Below are 15,636 nucleotides of genomic sequence, written 5' to 3'. Positions count from 1 at the left end.
TTTAAAACGAGATTGTACACACTAATTTGTGATAACTGATAAGGTATCTCATGTTCATCATAGTATTGCAAAAAGATTTCTAGTGGCATTTCTTAAATAAATTTATTTAGTTGTAGCTTTCTTAAAAGAATTTCTAGTGGCATTTCAAAATATTTAGTTGTAGCTTAATGTAAAAAATATCTTCTCGCTTTACATGTACCAAGTTGAATAATTATTATCGTCACTTTATTACATTTCCCATACAATCTTCAACCAGTTTTGTTCAGCTATCAGTTGGGATTGAGAAACAGTCAAAACACACCACATGAGTTTTTTTTATTGATGGGCCTATATCTATCTATCATACTCACATTAGCTATTAATAATATCAAGGGGGAGATTGTTTGGTCAATATAACGTTAACATGCTTATTGAGTTGTGGATACGCTTGATCTCAGCCGATGTTTCATTTTTTTTTCCCAGCCATAAAAATAAGTATAGAATACGACTTAGAAGTAGAACCAAGTGGATCTTGGGCTAATGGCAACTGGCGAGTTTTTGAAGTGCTAAAGGTTGTTTGTATACGTCGTCTTTGAGTCCCTCATTCCATTTCTGCTTGGTCGGAGAGATATATGGAACTCGACCTATATACTAGTTGGTTAATGTTAAAGGAAATAGGCTACAAGAGAAACAATTATTATGTTTTTTTTTTCAAATAACAATTGTTATTTTATATTGTTAATTTCTAACTCTACGTACATCTATTACACAATAATTTAAATTCTTATTTTGTACATTTTCTTATGAGTGATTTTATATAATTGAAGCTAATATGCTGGGCTTGGTTAAAGATACGTACGTAGGCATGTGATGGATGAAGAATTCCAAGACGGTGCCTTATTCTGCGGCGATTCTTTAGGGCAACATGCATATTTTTTTCTTAGCTTCTTGCATGTATACTATAAATAATTAAATAAACTGGATCGACGTCCTTTTTATTTTTTCAATTTTCTATAGATCTACCTTACTGTATAATATATGTATCTTGCTCTGCAGATGTATAAACGTACAAATTCTATGTTCGCAACCTTTCAAAACAAGATTTAAATTAGGAAAACAAGAAGATAGCAACAAACACTTGTAAAAAAAATTAAAGGGTGTGATGTTTATATAGGTTACTAATTTTTATTTTAGTTAAAACAAAGTTTTATTAGTCGTTTCTTAATGAATTAATAGAATTATTATTTCCAAACGATGGAATGGTTGTATTTGCAAAATCAAAGCTCTATAAGTTTAGTTAGATTTCTGATTAATTTCAGAAGCAATTTTTATATTTTCTGTCAAGGAATATTATATATTTTTCAGTAGAAAATCGTAGACAAAATATTCTCTCAAGTCATAACAAAATACATATATGATATCGTCAAATGTCGATTGAAACCATCCAATAATTACAAACAAACAAAAAGTTGAAATGTATTTCATAAAAAAGGAGCATGGGAAATGGAGGAATTGTGTATGGATTGTCGGTACGTAAATAGATTAGGACAAAACATAGTTTCCTCATCTTTCTTAGTGCCCACATGAGTCTCCTACGATTCTTTCTCAATGCTCTCTTCACTCTTAATTAATTAATTGTACTTCGAATGTTTGTCCTCTCTCTCTCTCTCCAAAACCCTAAAGTTGAAGATCGAGAGCGTTGAAATTTGATACTCTCGCGTTGAAATTTGATCCTCTCTCGCGTTTTTACTTACATGTTCCAAAATATTTGTATAGATATGTGTGTGCATAGAGTGTCGGAATCTTGCATCGGGACAGTTCATAATTAAGTTTTTCACGATGAGACTAAAGACAAAATTGCTATTAATTGTTACTTTTGAATCATTAAAATGGTAATTGATCAACACAATATAAATATCTACTTGATCATTCGTCAAGTTCAAGTACAATCTCTCTCGAATTATACGTATATGGATGATTTGGTAATTAATGAATAATGGTTATAAGCCTTATATATAGTACCTACTTAACAACAAATAGAGCAAGCCCTAATCTGAGAGATATCAAATATAAGCAGGTGTGTGACCCAATGCCCACTGAAAGGGGTTACCAATAATAAAACCAAAAGAATAGAGACAACTTGTGAATTTGTACAAACGTGAACCCAAGAATCTTTGGGAATCACATCCTTAACTATATGACAAAGCTCCCTTCTCTTTACTTTATAAGTTTTGATTGTAAACGTTGGGATTCAAAACTGTCATATATTTAAGTATATATAATATATGAATAGATCACGACTTAATGAAACACAGATGTTTTAGAGGAATATTGGGTGATCTCCCCCATCATTTTTAATGTGAAAAGCAGAAAAACAAATTGTTCTAATTACAGATGAATACTTCCAATAATCGGCTTAGGTCGATGGTTGTCATATCCGATTTGGTTTTCTCGATATAAGAAACTAAATTCGTGTAGCTTTAGATTAACCAAGTTTATTTGATTTTATTTTTATTTTTTATTTAATATTTTATTTTATTTTTGAAAAAAGGTTTTGAAAATATCGTTATAATATGACAAGATTGTGAAGCGTAGTCTCCGGCAAAGGTCAACTTAACTGGAGATTATAAAAGACATAAAAGAGGTTATAAACTTATAAAGACAAGAGTGGTTTGGTCGGATATAAATGTTTAATCATTCAAAAACTACAATTCTAATGACACAAAATATTCGACTGCTAATTCTAGTATATATATACATATCGACTTTATTATTGTAACCAAGGTGCGTGCATGATATGTGACAACCAATTTAAACAACCTAGCTATTATCATTGTTATAATATGGAAGGAATATTTCGTAAGCATACGAACTAACAAGAGCCTTGTAGTAATATATCATTTTCTTACAGTCTTCTTATCATCTTTGAATCAAACGTATAAATATGTTACTTAACAATCAATTTCCAATATCTAAAACAACGAAAACAGGATTATTTTGATGTATTCGATATTTTCACCGAGCATGATGGATTCGGCACGGTTAGTCACCGCCGAGCGTTCCACCGCGGTTTAATCGGCTGCTTTGGACATGTTTTCGAACATGGATAGTCTATTTTCTCTTAAAGACTATTATTCTTCTTATTTTAAGGAATAAAGGTGATAAGTTTATATGTCTCTGTCACTAAAAGAACAAGCGGATATTTTTCTGGTATGTTAACAAAAATGTAGCAAAACCTAATAACTAATATGATTTCACCAAACGGAAGATTCCAACACACTTTTCCACAAAAAACACATACACATACACGTAACCATGCATGACATAGATAAGAATTAAAAATGTCTGTATATATTATAGTTTATGGAAAACAAGAGGACTATATAATAATGCATCTATAGGGTATGAATATCTGATCATATATGTATTATTGAAGCTAAGTTCCAACATTCAAATGATCATAGAGAGAGACTATACACATATCGTGTGCTGATTTAGAAAGCTAGCTCGCCGGAGAGACATGGACGGAACATCTTCGCGGGAGAAATGCGCCATGTGGCTTGACCTAAACAGAGAAGAGGCTGTGGAGAAGTACAATGAAGAAGAGTCGTCAGTTGAAGACGAAGACCAACAAGTCACAAGTAGTAATAACGTGAGACAGTATGTTCGGTCCAACATGCCTCGTCTTCGTTGGACACCTGATCTTCATCTTTCCTTCGTCCGGGCAGTCCAACGACTTGGCGGTCCACACAGTACGAATATTGTCTTTTTTTCTTTCTTGGATCTCTCTTTCTCTCTTTGACTTGTAATGATTGTACTTGTGTATGAGTTTACAGGGGCAACACCTAAAATGGTTCTTCAGATGATGAATCTAAAAGGATTGAGCATTGCACATGTCAAGAGTCACTTGCAGGTTGATATAAACTTCTCAAAGACTATCATATTTTTCTTGTCTCTTCTTTTTATACAATGTTATGATGTTTCTGATTTCTAGATGTATCGGAGTAAGAAGCTCGAGGCAACGTCTCTACATGGTACGTTCGTTCTGATCCGAAGTGCTGGATCTGAAATTTGGAAACATAAACATTTACTAAAGAACTGTAATTAAAAAAAACTTATTTTCATAATTTAGAAGCCTATATATATGTATATAACATTCAAAAATGTTTGGGGCAAGGTTAATTTTTCACTGGATTGTGTCTAGATCCGGTCCTGATTATCAATTCATAGGAATAGATTCTTGATATTGATGATATGAAGATGGATTTTCAAATGACTTTGAGCAGAGGTTGGAGCGATGATGGGAGCACAAAGAAACTATTTGTTAGACATGATTGATATCCCTTATGGTGGTTTAAGACATGCGTGTTATCCTAAAACAGTTCCTTCAAGGTCACACAACCTCCATTTTTCGTAAAAGATTCAAATTTGTGAACCTCTTCGTGGACAATAACTTAAGAGATGCATTCATATCTGTAGGGTACACAACCAAGGCACGGTCTTCACAAATCTTGGAGCTAACTTTGTAATGCGACCTTCAAGCTGGTGTAACAGGTTAAGTGGAAATGAGTTGCATGGTGTCCGTGGTGGACTTAACAACAGAGACAGCTTGGAGAGCAAGACTCTGCCTCTGCTTGAGGTATAGCTAACCCACTTGATGAACAATTTGGTATAGAATCGATGGAAGATGTTGTAATCTTGTTGAAACCTCATGCAGATTAGGAGGACGACCCCAGAGAAAAGAGTCCGAGAAGAAGCGGCAAGAGAAGTATCATCTCTCAAACGATCAAAACCAATGCCTGGAGATGGGATCAACACGATGCTCTCGCTGTCTCTGTTCTCGACATCATCAGGAGAGTCACCGTAGTCATGGCATCTGACATAGTAGAGACGTAAGCGTTCAAACTTTAAGGGGATTCAAGGGTAGAGACTGTTTCCTTAAAGCCCATTTCTTGAGATGAGTACTTAGCCAGGATCTGGGTCAGGCTTGATTCAGATCCTGTAAGTACTTCTCTATATGAGTTTTGTATTCTTACATAAAATCAGAATAAATAAGTCGTTTTAACTTAAAAAAAGACCAAAGAACCAACAAGATGAGAAGTCATTGTTCTGATGAAAAGTGAACGTTAGAACATTATGTAAATGTATCAGAACCATGATGATAGCTCCACAATTTCTCTCGATCTGCTCCTTACAGTTGTTATGGTTCAAGTCGATCACCACTAGAAACAGAGGAATCACTCTCTGATCAGAGAAAACTTGTAATATGAATCGCAAAGCTTCCCTTTTGATTTAAATGGTCGTCCTTGGTGAGGCCACTTCTCGGTCTGATCGTCAATGATGAGACAGAAGCTCAGTGTTGATAAGCTGATGCGCGAGACCGATACGATAAGATGTCGTGCGGATCGATCATCTGTGGAATCATCTTTAGGGTTAAGATTAGGTAAACGTACTTGCCTTGCTCTAGAAGCTGCATCTTTAATTGAGCAAGGCTTTGACTGCATCTTCAACTGTCTTTGAACTCACTCTTGACATCTTTAATGGGCCTAGATATGTTGTTCAATAAACTGGCATGAGTTTGTTTTTCCTTACTCGTTAATGAGTTGTAGGGTTTTAGAGGCCCAAATGGGTTCTGTTCTGTTGTTGAATAAACAGTCTAGGGTTTGTATTTTGTAGAGCAGACCACTTTAAACTAGAAAGGAAAAGGACAAAGGTTTCCCAATACTTGTGTAGCAAGCCACGCTCTATAAAAGGCTCACTGCTCCAAGTCTCCAACCATTAGGACATCGATTATGCATCTTTTTTTGTAAACTGAAAGGAGTTCGGGCCAAGACCTAAATCTCTCCCTAGAACCAGAACCAAACCTTTACTAATATCTGATGACACGGCGTAAATCATCTTATATCCATTAAGAATCGAAATTGGGTATCAAAAACCTCTTCTAACCAAGGTTCGAACTTTTATGGAACGCAACCATTTTCAGGGCGATAACTACCTACAGTTACTAGGAATTGTAGTTTGGAAGTTTTCATAATGAATATTTGTTTTAATATTTGGTTATATGAACTGCTTTTGAATACACCAACTGGATTTACACAATATATACTTAACAATAAGTATTTTTATAATAACGAAGAGTTGAACTAATGATTAGAATCTTGTGATAGCTAGAAGGAGTTTAAAGGACTACAAATTCTAATTCTGTTGGTAAAGATAAATGGTATAGGTTTCGCTTTAGAGGTATATACGAATTTACGGATTCATGCCTAGTTAAAAAATGAACTATTATTCAAAGGACCAACATGTAATTGTACTGCCCTACCGACTTTGTTTTGTTTAAGAATTTTCCCTACCAGTATTGTAACGTACTGTTTTGTTGGGATCATGATAAATCATAAATGGTACATGGTGTTTGGTATTTCGTATCTAATATATTAAAACATAAGTCATGACTTCTTTTCATGTGTGATTTTTTTAGTTTGGACCATTCCTAGAAAATATCATATTTTACATAAGTTCATTATTATATCTTTTAATATATTTATCTTTTTATTTGAAATAAAAATTAATATATTTAAAATATTCTAACAAAATCTTCTTAAAATCTTCTTAGAATCTTTTTAAATTTATTTTTGAAAATTAGTTAGTTTTAATTTAAATTATCATAAAATACAATTAGAAATTAAAATTGAATATAGTTTTGGTTTATAAACAAAAATTTAAAATAAAATGAAATAAATTAATTTCAAAAATACATTTATTAATAATTTTTAAACATTTTGTTAGAATTAAATATTCATTTCTGTTTTAATTTTTTCAAATTTGTTTTCTAATAAAATAAAAATCATGATTTTTTTATGAATGATATTTTTATTTGGACCATCATTTAAATTTTCTATTAAATGTATATCACTAATGCTAATATATATAATTTTTAACTACTTTAATCATAATATCTTTTATATCTTTTGATTTTTTAAAAAAAATTTAAAATTCCAACAAATCTCTTGAAAAAGATTATAATAAGATCTTAATTGTCATAAATTGAATATAAATATTTTCAACTAATTTTGTAATTAGTAATAAATAGTTACTAAAAGAATAAAATTATATCCTATTTTATCAATTCTATAATAATATCTATCATTTTAAAATAAAAACGTTATATTGAACAAAATATGATAAAATTATTTTAAATTGATAAGTTAACATATTTTATTTACATAAATATAAAATATTTATGTTAAAAATATAATATGTTGGTAGAACGGGTTAATATTAGTAAACTATATGATACATGTATAAAAATTTATCTTATCTTAAACTTTTTAATATACAGTAATTTACTATATAAAATTAATAAACATTAAAAATTACTAAAAAAATCTAGCGATTTGAATTACGGATCATGATTATAATAAATTAAATACTAAATTGTTTTCATAAATGTTGTTTCATGCATTAAAAAATTTAGTTTAGTAATCAAACGCAAATTCAATAGGACAAATATATAATAAGCAACATATATATATGATGATTTTAATTTACAGCATGAAAACTATAAAATTATTATATTTGGCATAATTATACAAATATTTAAATATGTGAGTAACATTAAAAATATATAGTAATTATGTAAAACAAATATCTATATATATAAATGTGAAAATATATTCCTGCACGGTTGTGCGGGTGGAAATCTAGTTTGTGTTAAAATAACTTATTGATTTGTAATCAATACTATTAAAAGGGAAGGAGTCTTAAAAAATCTACCTATCAAAGTTGTTTGGACTCTTTTATTTAACTCATTATTTTTTGGTCTTACCTTAAATTTAGACTAACAATATATTACCATATATTTCTCTAACAATAATTTATTCAATTCCATTATTTATTCAAATACCACTCATAAATCTTAATCATTACTATTACTATATTTACCATTTTGACTTTTAATTGTAAAAGCATTGAAACTAATGTTTTATATTATCACTTTTATCATATAATATATAATTTAAAGCAAGAGAAGTTACACAACATATATGTGTACATTTTAACTTCCTCTTTCTTTTATAATAACGTAATCATATCATATATAAATTTTCCCACTAAAATCTCATATTATATACTAAACTTTCAATCGTCTATATTTTGATAGATATTTTCATATTTAAAAATGAGTTTTCTAAAAATATTTCATCAACCATGTTTTTGTACAATAACGTTAAAAATCTATATCAAAAGGTTGTTGGACCCGATATGGATGTAATGGGTCCACATCTGTTCGGGTATTTAGGATCCTAAAAAGATTCGAAAAATCTGAAAAATATCTGAAACACGAAAATTACTTGAAACTCCAAACAAATACCCAAAAAAATCAAATACCTAAAAATTCAAAATCTTATTCAAAATCTGACACTGAACTGAAAATACACAAAATTTTATCCAAATACACAAAAAAAAATTTAATTTGAAAATTTACCTGAAATCAAAAACTATAATCGTAAACCAAAAACCTAAAAAAAATATCCATAATGCCGGAAATATATTCGAAATATCTAAATATACCTAATAAACACAACATATTTATGATCGGGTCTAGGGTAGGACCGGACTCAAACAAAGACATGTGGGTCCAAAAAAAAACCCCACTAGGTTATCTTCTCTCGATCTGAACTAAACATATATTTCCGGGTCGGTTAGGTTTGTTTTTTTGATCCGGATATAATTCTCATGTCTAAAAAAACTTACGTAAAAGTGTACATATAAAGTATCAAATAAACTTAATTCATAGATTATATAACTGTTAAAAAATATATTTTTTGATATAATAAGACTTTGTATTATAATATAATCCAAAAAAATCCGCGCTTTTCAAGCGCGGGTCAAAATCTAGTACTAGCTTATAACGATGAACTCAATATTGAAAGTTTAACACCTTAATAAACAATCACCATTTCTCACAGATTGTTCTAAGCTAATCCTCTAATAAACTTTTTACTAATCTAGTAACTTTTTGTAAAAGTTATTTCGCCAATTAATCAATGTTACAATATGCCAAAACATTCAAATGGCCAGACTCTGCTACTCCATCATTATCCATTGTTATCACATAAGTCCAATATGTTGGATTTATACAAGACAAAGAGGTACGCTGACATAGAAGTGCAAAACAAACTTTTCTTAAGTATATATAATCTATACACTTACTTATTCAAAAGGAGCAAAATAAGAGAATAGATATGATATATATAACCGATTGATAGCTACGGTATTGGAGAAATGGATGAAAATCGGTAAAAATGGGGGAAGATATATTGAAGATTACATTTTACTTTGACTTCTTGATCATGAGTAGGTAGACTTGAGGCCTCTTTTGCATTTGATCTCTCTATGAGATTCTATTGATCCTGTCAAGTTTATATCATAATTAATTGTCGAGATCATGCATCTTTGTTTGATATAAATAAAAACTTAACCAAATAGATATAAACTCTTTTGCTATGCCAATTCATTCAAGATTTATTCTTTCACTTATGTTATATTGCATCATCCAACAAAATCCAAAAAGGTTTGCGGGGGACAAAACAAACATTCAGCCTTTTCAAAGTTAGTGGTGACAAAAATCTTAAAGGAAGACTCATAAAGATGATACGAGCAAAGTATATAACTACTACGATTAAAATTATACCTGAGATTCAGATCATAGAAAATAAAAAATGATTTTAGGTGTGATCAAAGAGAAACTTACTGTCCCACAAAATCTAATATATCTATTCTATAACTTCAGAAAATGCCAATGCATAACTACTCCCAATGTTCATGCAGTAAAAGAGCCTCTATCAAAGCTCTAACATATATGTCAAAACCCAAGCTCAAAACTCCGAGATCCTAATTACAATTGGTTGAATTGTAATTAGGATTTTGGTTGAATTGAAAATCTTATAGATTTCTTTGAGTTGTTTATAATTAGATCATTTTCCTAAGACCCACAAAGCAATAATTAAAAGCATGATCAGTAAAGTCTTAAATCTATGTTAACTTTTCTTCTGAGATAACCTTATTAACCTTTAAACAATCATGTAATATTGTCAATTATTAATCGATTTCTTTAGGTTTTAAAATGAAGGGGAAAAAGTCTAATCGATTTATCCCTTGATCATCAATGGGGAACATAATCTACAGAAATCTTTAAAGAGAAGCATTCTAAGAGCCAATCATTACTTCATTGAACCACTGTTTACAGTGGTAAAATGTGTGTGGGGTTTACGAAGGAAAAAAAATCCATCTTTGGAGAATCAAATGTTTTCCAAATCTTGAATGGGATTCTCTCTAAGATCTATACTTGATAATCGGATGCAGTTTCAAATGAAGGTTTTAATTAAAAACATTTATAATTTTTTTTTTCATTTTAGTGCTAGAAAACCTAATGAATCATCATCCATATGCTAGAAACTAGAACATTTATTTTCACGTATTATTCTTTCCATAATTAAAATATACTTTCACTGAAAGAGCTAAAATGATTTAAACGTAATCATCTAAAATAAAATCTATTTCAGTTGAAAACCTAAGAAGATCTAACCTCAATCCGGCCCCTTAATCCGAACCCAACATCAACAAAATTATATATATCAATACTTTCTCAAAAGCCTAACCATGTCTGATGTCTCCAATTAATTAGGGTTTGATACATAGACCATTCTCCAACATAAACATATAGATTTGGGGTATGTTACTAGTCAGTGAAACCATTCAATCACATAAGCATATAGATTTGAGATATGTTAATAGTTATGAAACCATTCTGTCAGAAGTTTCTACTAAGGAGATCAAAAAACAAAATTTAATGCATATATGTAAATGAACGCCAAGGCACACATATTTAAACAAAATAAAAGCATAGTCAATGGAGAAATATATTACCACAAAGTCTTTCACCAAGATGAGAATCTTAAGAGAAGCTGAAGGAAGAGGAGGAAGAAGAAAAGTCGTCTCTTCCACCAACCATCTCCGTAGTTGGCTGCTTCTTCTTCTTCTTCTTGTAAGGAATACCTCTAGCCTTAGCCTGACACTCCCTAACCTCCCGCAGATAAACCCTTATTGCTCCACTAGCGAAAGGGTTTGTTTCCGGAGAACCACCGTTCTCCTCGTAAGCCGCTCTCAGCCGTCCGATCAAAGCGTCGAGACTTCCCCAAGCTTGTCTGAGAGGGCACGTGCAAGGAGCTGGTGGCTCAGGCTGGCCGTAGAACATACAGCCAGGAACGTGCACCTTTGTCTTACCGAACTGGTCTAAGTACCTTAGGAAATCAAGCACGTGGTTGCAGTTGCAGTGTGACATGGGAACCGGCGGTCTCTGGTTCTTCAAATACTGTCCGAATGTGTTCCAGTCGCGTCTCTTCTGTGACTCGTAACGGCTTGGTGTCACCGGTGGCTCTGATCCTGATGATTCCATCAAGCTCTTTCCTCTATCTCTAGGAGATGACATGATATATGATCTTGTTCAGTGTAGAGAGAGAGAGAGAGATGCTGGTGAAGTTTAAGGGATCATTTTGTGTTTTATATAAGGATCTGATGAATTAGGTAATTAAGAAAAATGAAATGTTGAGTGAGTTTGATGAGAGGGTGAAAGTAATAGTAATAATGGAGGATGATGTTGACGTAAGAGGACTTGTCATGGGCCCGTTTCAAACTTTGCTTTCTTTCTTCATCAGTCTCATATTTTTGGATTATCTCCCACTTTTCTTCCCTATGGAATTAATAATTAACGAATAGTTATTAATCAACTCATAAATAACATCGCTATGAAATACTCCCTCCATTTTAGTAAGTTAGACGTTTTTTAAAAAAAATTTGTTTCACAAATATAGATTTTTTGTATTTTCTATGAAAAAATTATAATGTTTAAAAAAATTAATTGATTTTATTGATTTAATATTGATTAAAAATTATTAAAATTTTAAAATTACAGAAAATGATACATTTATTATAATAATTTAATATATTTTGTTAATATGTGTGAAAATACTAAAAAAAAATCTATTTTTGTGAACATAAAAAGTATTCATTATGTGGTCAAGAAAAAGCCAACAAAAAAAACAACAATTCACAAAATAACCAAATTTCCTTTCTCTCTTCTTTTCTCTTCTTATCTCTCTACCCTCTCTCTAACAAATTAATTTTAGTTTTTCTTTTGCTTTTGAATCTTTGTCGTTTAGATAGTAAAAATATCGGTTCATGGTCTCAAATTTATCTTAAAAGTAATAATATCCGATGTCTTAATAATATCCGATGTCTTCTAGATTTTGATATGGTGAATAAGAAATGTGCTGATCAAGTAATAGGCAAAAATTGGAAATGTGCTAAACGTTTTTTAGGATTCAAGTTTTATTTAGAAATAAAATTACGTTATGTTAAAAGTATAAGTATGGGATTCGACAATTTACTTGTCGTAGTCTGGTAAATTATCCGGTTACGCGTTGACAAAAAAAAACATCGAATATATTTCTATCGGATCAGACGATATGATATATAGAAAATGTGTTAGCTGGTTAGGTAATTGTGTGTCGTATGTTAAATTTTTATTGTTTAAATACAAACAACAATTTATGGCAGATGATGTGTGCCTACATCATCAGACTAACGGATGTGGAAAATGTATACTTCTGCACATGTCATAGTTTCATGCTTATATAAAGATGTGAAAACACTCTTGTAACTATAAATATAAACTTTGTTAGCAAAAAAAAAAACTATAAATATAAACTTCTCTATAAAATCAGGTTTGAGTTGTCATGGTCAGTTGCTCAAAAAAAAAAAAAAAGTTGTCATGGTCAGATTAGAATGGATCACATCTAGTCAATAAATAAATATATTAATAACTATGCTAACACCCCTAGCTAGTCCATTTAATTTTCAGGACAACCGGACCATTTATAACAGTTTGATATATCTTCCGTATTTATCGTGTTTTGCCCCAAAACAAAAAAGTGTCCTGTTTTTCTATGTCAACACACTAGAAAATTTGCCTTATTTTCTGTATTTAATATTCTTTATGTTCCTAAAAATTCATGTTATAGTTTTTTTCATATTTATTAAGAAAACATATAAAATTGTATTTTCCAATACTGATTTTTTAATTAATTATTTCCAATAACTTTTAACCAATGAAATTTTATTAAATACAATTGTATTTTTTGAAAAGTACAATTTTTTATTAATTAATGTATTGAAAATATAAAAAATATAATTTTTGAAACAATTTTTTTTTTAAAATATGAATCTTTTAGGAACGGAAGAAGTATATTATAACAGTGTTATATCTTCTGAATTAGATATATTTATCATATTTTTCCTATAAACAAAAAAGTATTGTATTTAACTGTACGTATTGTATTTTTCGATGTTAACAAAATAGAAAAATTTCTCATGGTCTTGGCCTCTTGGGTTATTAATATCGCAACAGATATATTCTCTAGATTCATATTTTCAATCGTCCAATCGATTTTTGTTGATAGAGAGTGATGTTGTTTATTCAGCATCGAACCCTTGTAGGGTTCACTCTTTTCTGTTCCCATTAAACTGAAATGGTTTTTTTTAATCTATGTTTTCCTTCATAAATATACTTTTGCTTTTCCAATGTAAAATATCCTCTGTATATTCAATATAAAATTAAATTTAGTTATTACTGTTTGTTTATTGTTATTTTGTTCTCTCTTACTTAGACATGTATATTATCGATATATTCCATTTATTCACGAAAATAGTCATTTTAAAATTTTTATTTGTTTTAGAAAAAAATATTTTTGTTTTGATGTAACTTTATAGTTTATTTACCTATTTTGTTCATATTAATTAAGACAACTACTACATATAATATTTTTTGTTAACATTTATTAAATTAAAATTATTTTCGGTATTACAATTTTATTTTTTAAATATATAAAAACTTAAAAACTACAATTTTCGTGAAAACGAATGTTTAAATCCAGATCAGTTATCACTATATACAACTTGTTTAAATCCAGATCAGTTATCATTAGTATAACACAACAACATCATTAACACAAAACAGTAAATTTTATAGATTTCAGATCAGTTATCATTATATAAAACTTGTTTAATTTCCAAAGGATGATTAATACAAACACTGTAAAATAAGTATTTTTGTCATATACAATAAATGTTTAAATCCCCTATATTTAAAGTAGTTTGTTTATATAAATGAAAAGTATTATTATTGTGTTTCATAAAAAGTGTTATTTCAACATTTTTTTCTTTTATATACAAAATATCATTTAAATTTTTTATATCTATTTAATTTTAATTTAATTTTAAAAATTCAATATAACAAGTGTTTTTTCAAATGCATTATTTTTGTAAATGATAATTTTATCTTAAATACTATAAATTAAATAGATATCATTAAGAAAATAAATTTATTTTAATCAGTTTTTTCAATTTGTGTCATGAAACGAATGAGTATCAAACATAAATTGAAAAATTACTCCAAACATAAATTGGAAAAAAGGAAGGAGCTTTACGATACAAGAAAAAGGGAATTCAGATTTTGTCTTACCGGTCAAAATCAATGTCGATTTGAATATGTCATTAAATGCTTAATTATATTCTAATTAGGGCTCTTGTTTTTTCTCCGAAATACATTGCACATTAACGTTTCCTAAAATCCCATCAAAGCTTAATTTAACGATAGAGTTAGACATTAGTCCTTCCATTTTATAGTGATATGCAATATAATAATAATATAATGAAAATAATTGAGAAAGATGTAAAGTAGAGTGAGCACCGATGTCCCTTATTGGTTCATGAAGACTAGGGAATAGGTTATGAGTCATTAACCACTATATTTCACCTACCTTTTAAGGCATATCTTTGTAATTAGTTACATATGATATCTTTGATCATATGTAAAAATGGTATCTTAATTTTATCAAGGCCCATCAAAATTATTTTCTGATAGTTGAATAAAATATGATACATGTGGCTGATACATTAGCAATCTGGTATTAATAATAGTACATGTAAACAAAAATTTACTTATCAAACAAAAATAATAATAGTATATATCTGGAGCAGAATAAATTGTTATAAATTATGATTTGGTTCGGCCAGATTAATTGAACCGATCTTTCAAAACTAAATAAACCATGATCTGAAATGGTAATTTTCTGTAATCATTGTTTATGGTAAACATGATTTTGAAATTTTAAGTTGTAATGATTTGGAAGTAAGAAAACCTACCGATGTCAAGTAAGAAAACTAGTTCTGGGCAAAAATCTGAATTTGAAGAACTGTATCAAATTTAATCAGAAAAATACTATCAAATTATTATTTGAACGAAATCAAAATTTTGGTATCTAGAAAATTAGAACCGAACCGGATTCGAACCAGAATTTTTTGGATATCAAAATATATCCAAATCATATTTATATGTTTAAATATATTAGTTATTTTTAGATTTAGTATCCAAAAATATCCAAAGTTATAAAAAATATTATATAAATTGTCAAAAATAAATATATAAAAAGCTAAAAAACTCTCAAAAAACCCAAAAAAAATACTTAAAATGTTTATGATTTTTCATTCAAATACTAGCTGGGCAAGTAGAACCCTCTCTTATGCATTTCCGTTGAGACT

The 15,636-nt window shown here is 29.6% G+C and overlaps 2 protein-coding genes across 2 annotated transcripts; one reads left to right on the top strand and one right to left on the bottom strand.

The window, feature by feature from the left end:
* The first annotated feature begins 3,361 nt into the window (after nucleotides 1-3,361).
* Nucleotides 3,362-4,866, top strand: LOC106428148 (protein PHOSPHATE STARVATION RESPONSE 1-like). The gene is made up of 6 exons (XM_013868895.3): nucleotides 3,362-3,731; nucleotides 3,816-3,892; nucleotides 3,974-4,013; nucleotides 4,266-4,371; nucleotides 4,459-4,618; nucleotides 4,697-4,866. Exons 1-6 carry the CDS (start codon nucleotides 3,500-3,502, stop codon nucleotides 4,844-4,846), a joined length of 765 nt encoding a protein of 254 aa, XP_013724349.1. The 5' UTR covers nucleotides 3,362-3,499; the 3' UTR covers nucleotides 4,847-4,866.
* A 4,176-nt stretch (nucleotides 4,867-9,042) lies between these two features.
* On the bottom strand, nucleotides 9,043-11,544 carry LOC106428142 (protein LIGHT-DEPENDENT SHORT HYPOCOTYLS 10). The gene is made up of 2 exons (XM_013868887.3): nucleotides 10,906-11,544; nucleotides 9,043-9,389 (listed from the first exon to the last, which is right to left on the bottom strand). The coding sequence occupies exon 1, from the start codon at nucleotides 11,465-11,467 to the stop codon at nucleotides 10,934-10,936; it is 534 nt and encodes a 177-aa protein (XP_013724341.1). The 5' UTR covers nucleotides 11,468-11,544; the 3' UTR covers nucleotides 9,043-9,389; nucleotides 10,906-10,933.
* Nucleotides 11,545-15,636: the final 4,092 nt, after the last annotated feature.

Source organism: Brassica napus, chromosome A3, assembly GCF_020379485.1.
Source record: "Brassica napus cultivar Da-Ae chromosome A3, Da-Ae, whole genome shotgun sequence".
Lineage (NCBI taxonomy): Eukaryota > Viridiplantae > Streptophyta > Magnoliopsida > Brassicales > Brassicaceae > Brassica > Brassica napus.
Note: the sequence above shows the minus strand (reverse complement) of the source record. Positions and strands in the feature narration are given on the sequence as shown.

Bases quoted from the DNA above. Each gene is read 5' to 3' on its own strand.
- LOC106428148 (XM_013868895.3), top strand. From the start codon at position 3,500: ATGGACGGAACATCTTCGCGGGAGAAATGCGCCATGTGGCTTGACCTA. The intron at 4,014-4,265 runs GTACGTTCGTTC...GACTTTGAGCAG, and splicing joins CGAGGCAACGTCTCTACATG to AGGTTGGAGCGATGATGGGA. The intron at 4,619-4,696 runs GTATAGCTAACC...AACCTCATGCAG, and splicing joins AGACTCTGCCTCTGCTTGAG to ATTAGGAGGACGACCCCAGA.
- LOC106428142 (XM_013868887.3), bottom strand. From the start codon at position 11,467: ATGTCATCTCCTAGAGATAGAGGAAAGAGCTTGATGGAATCATCAGGA.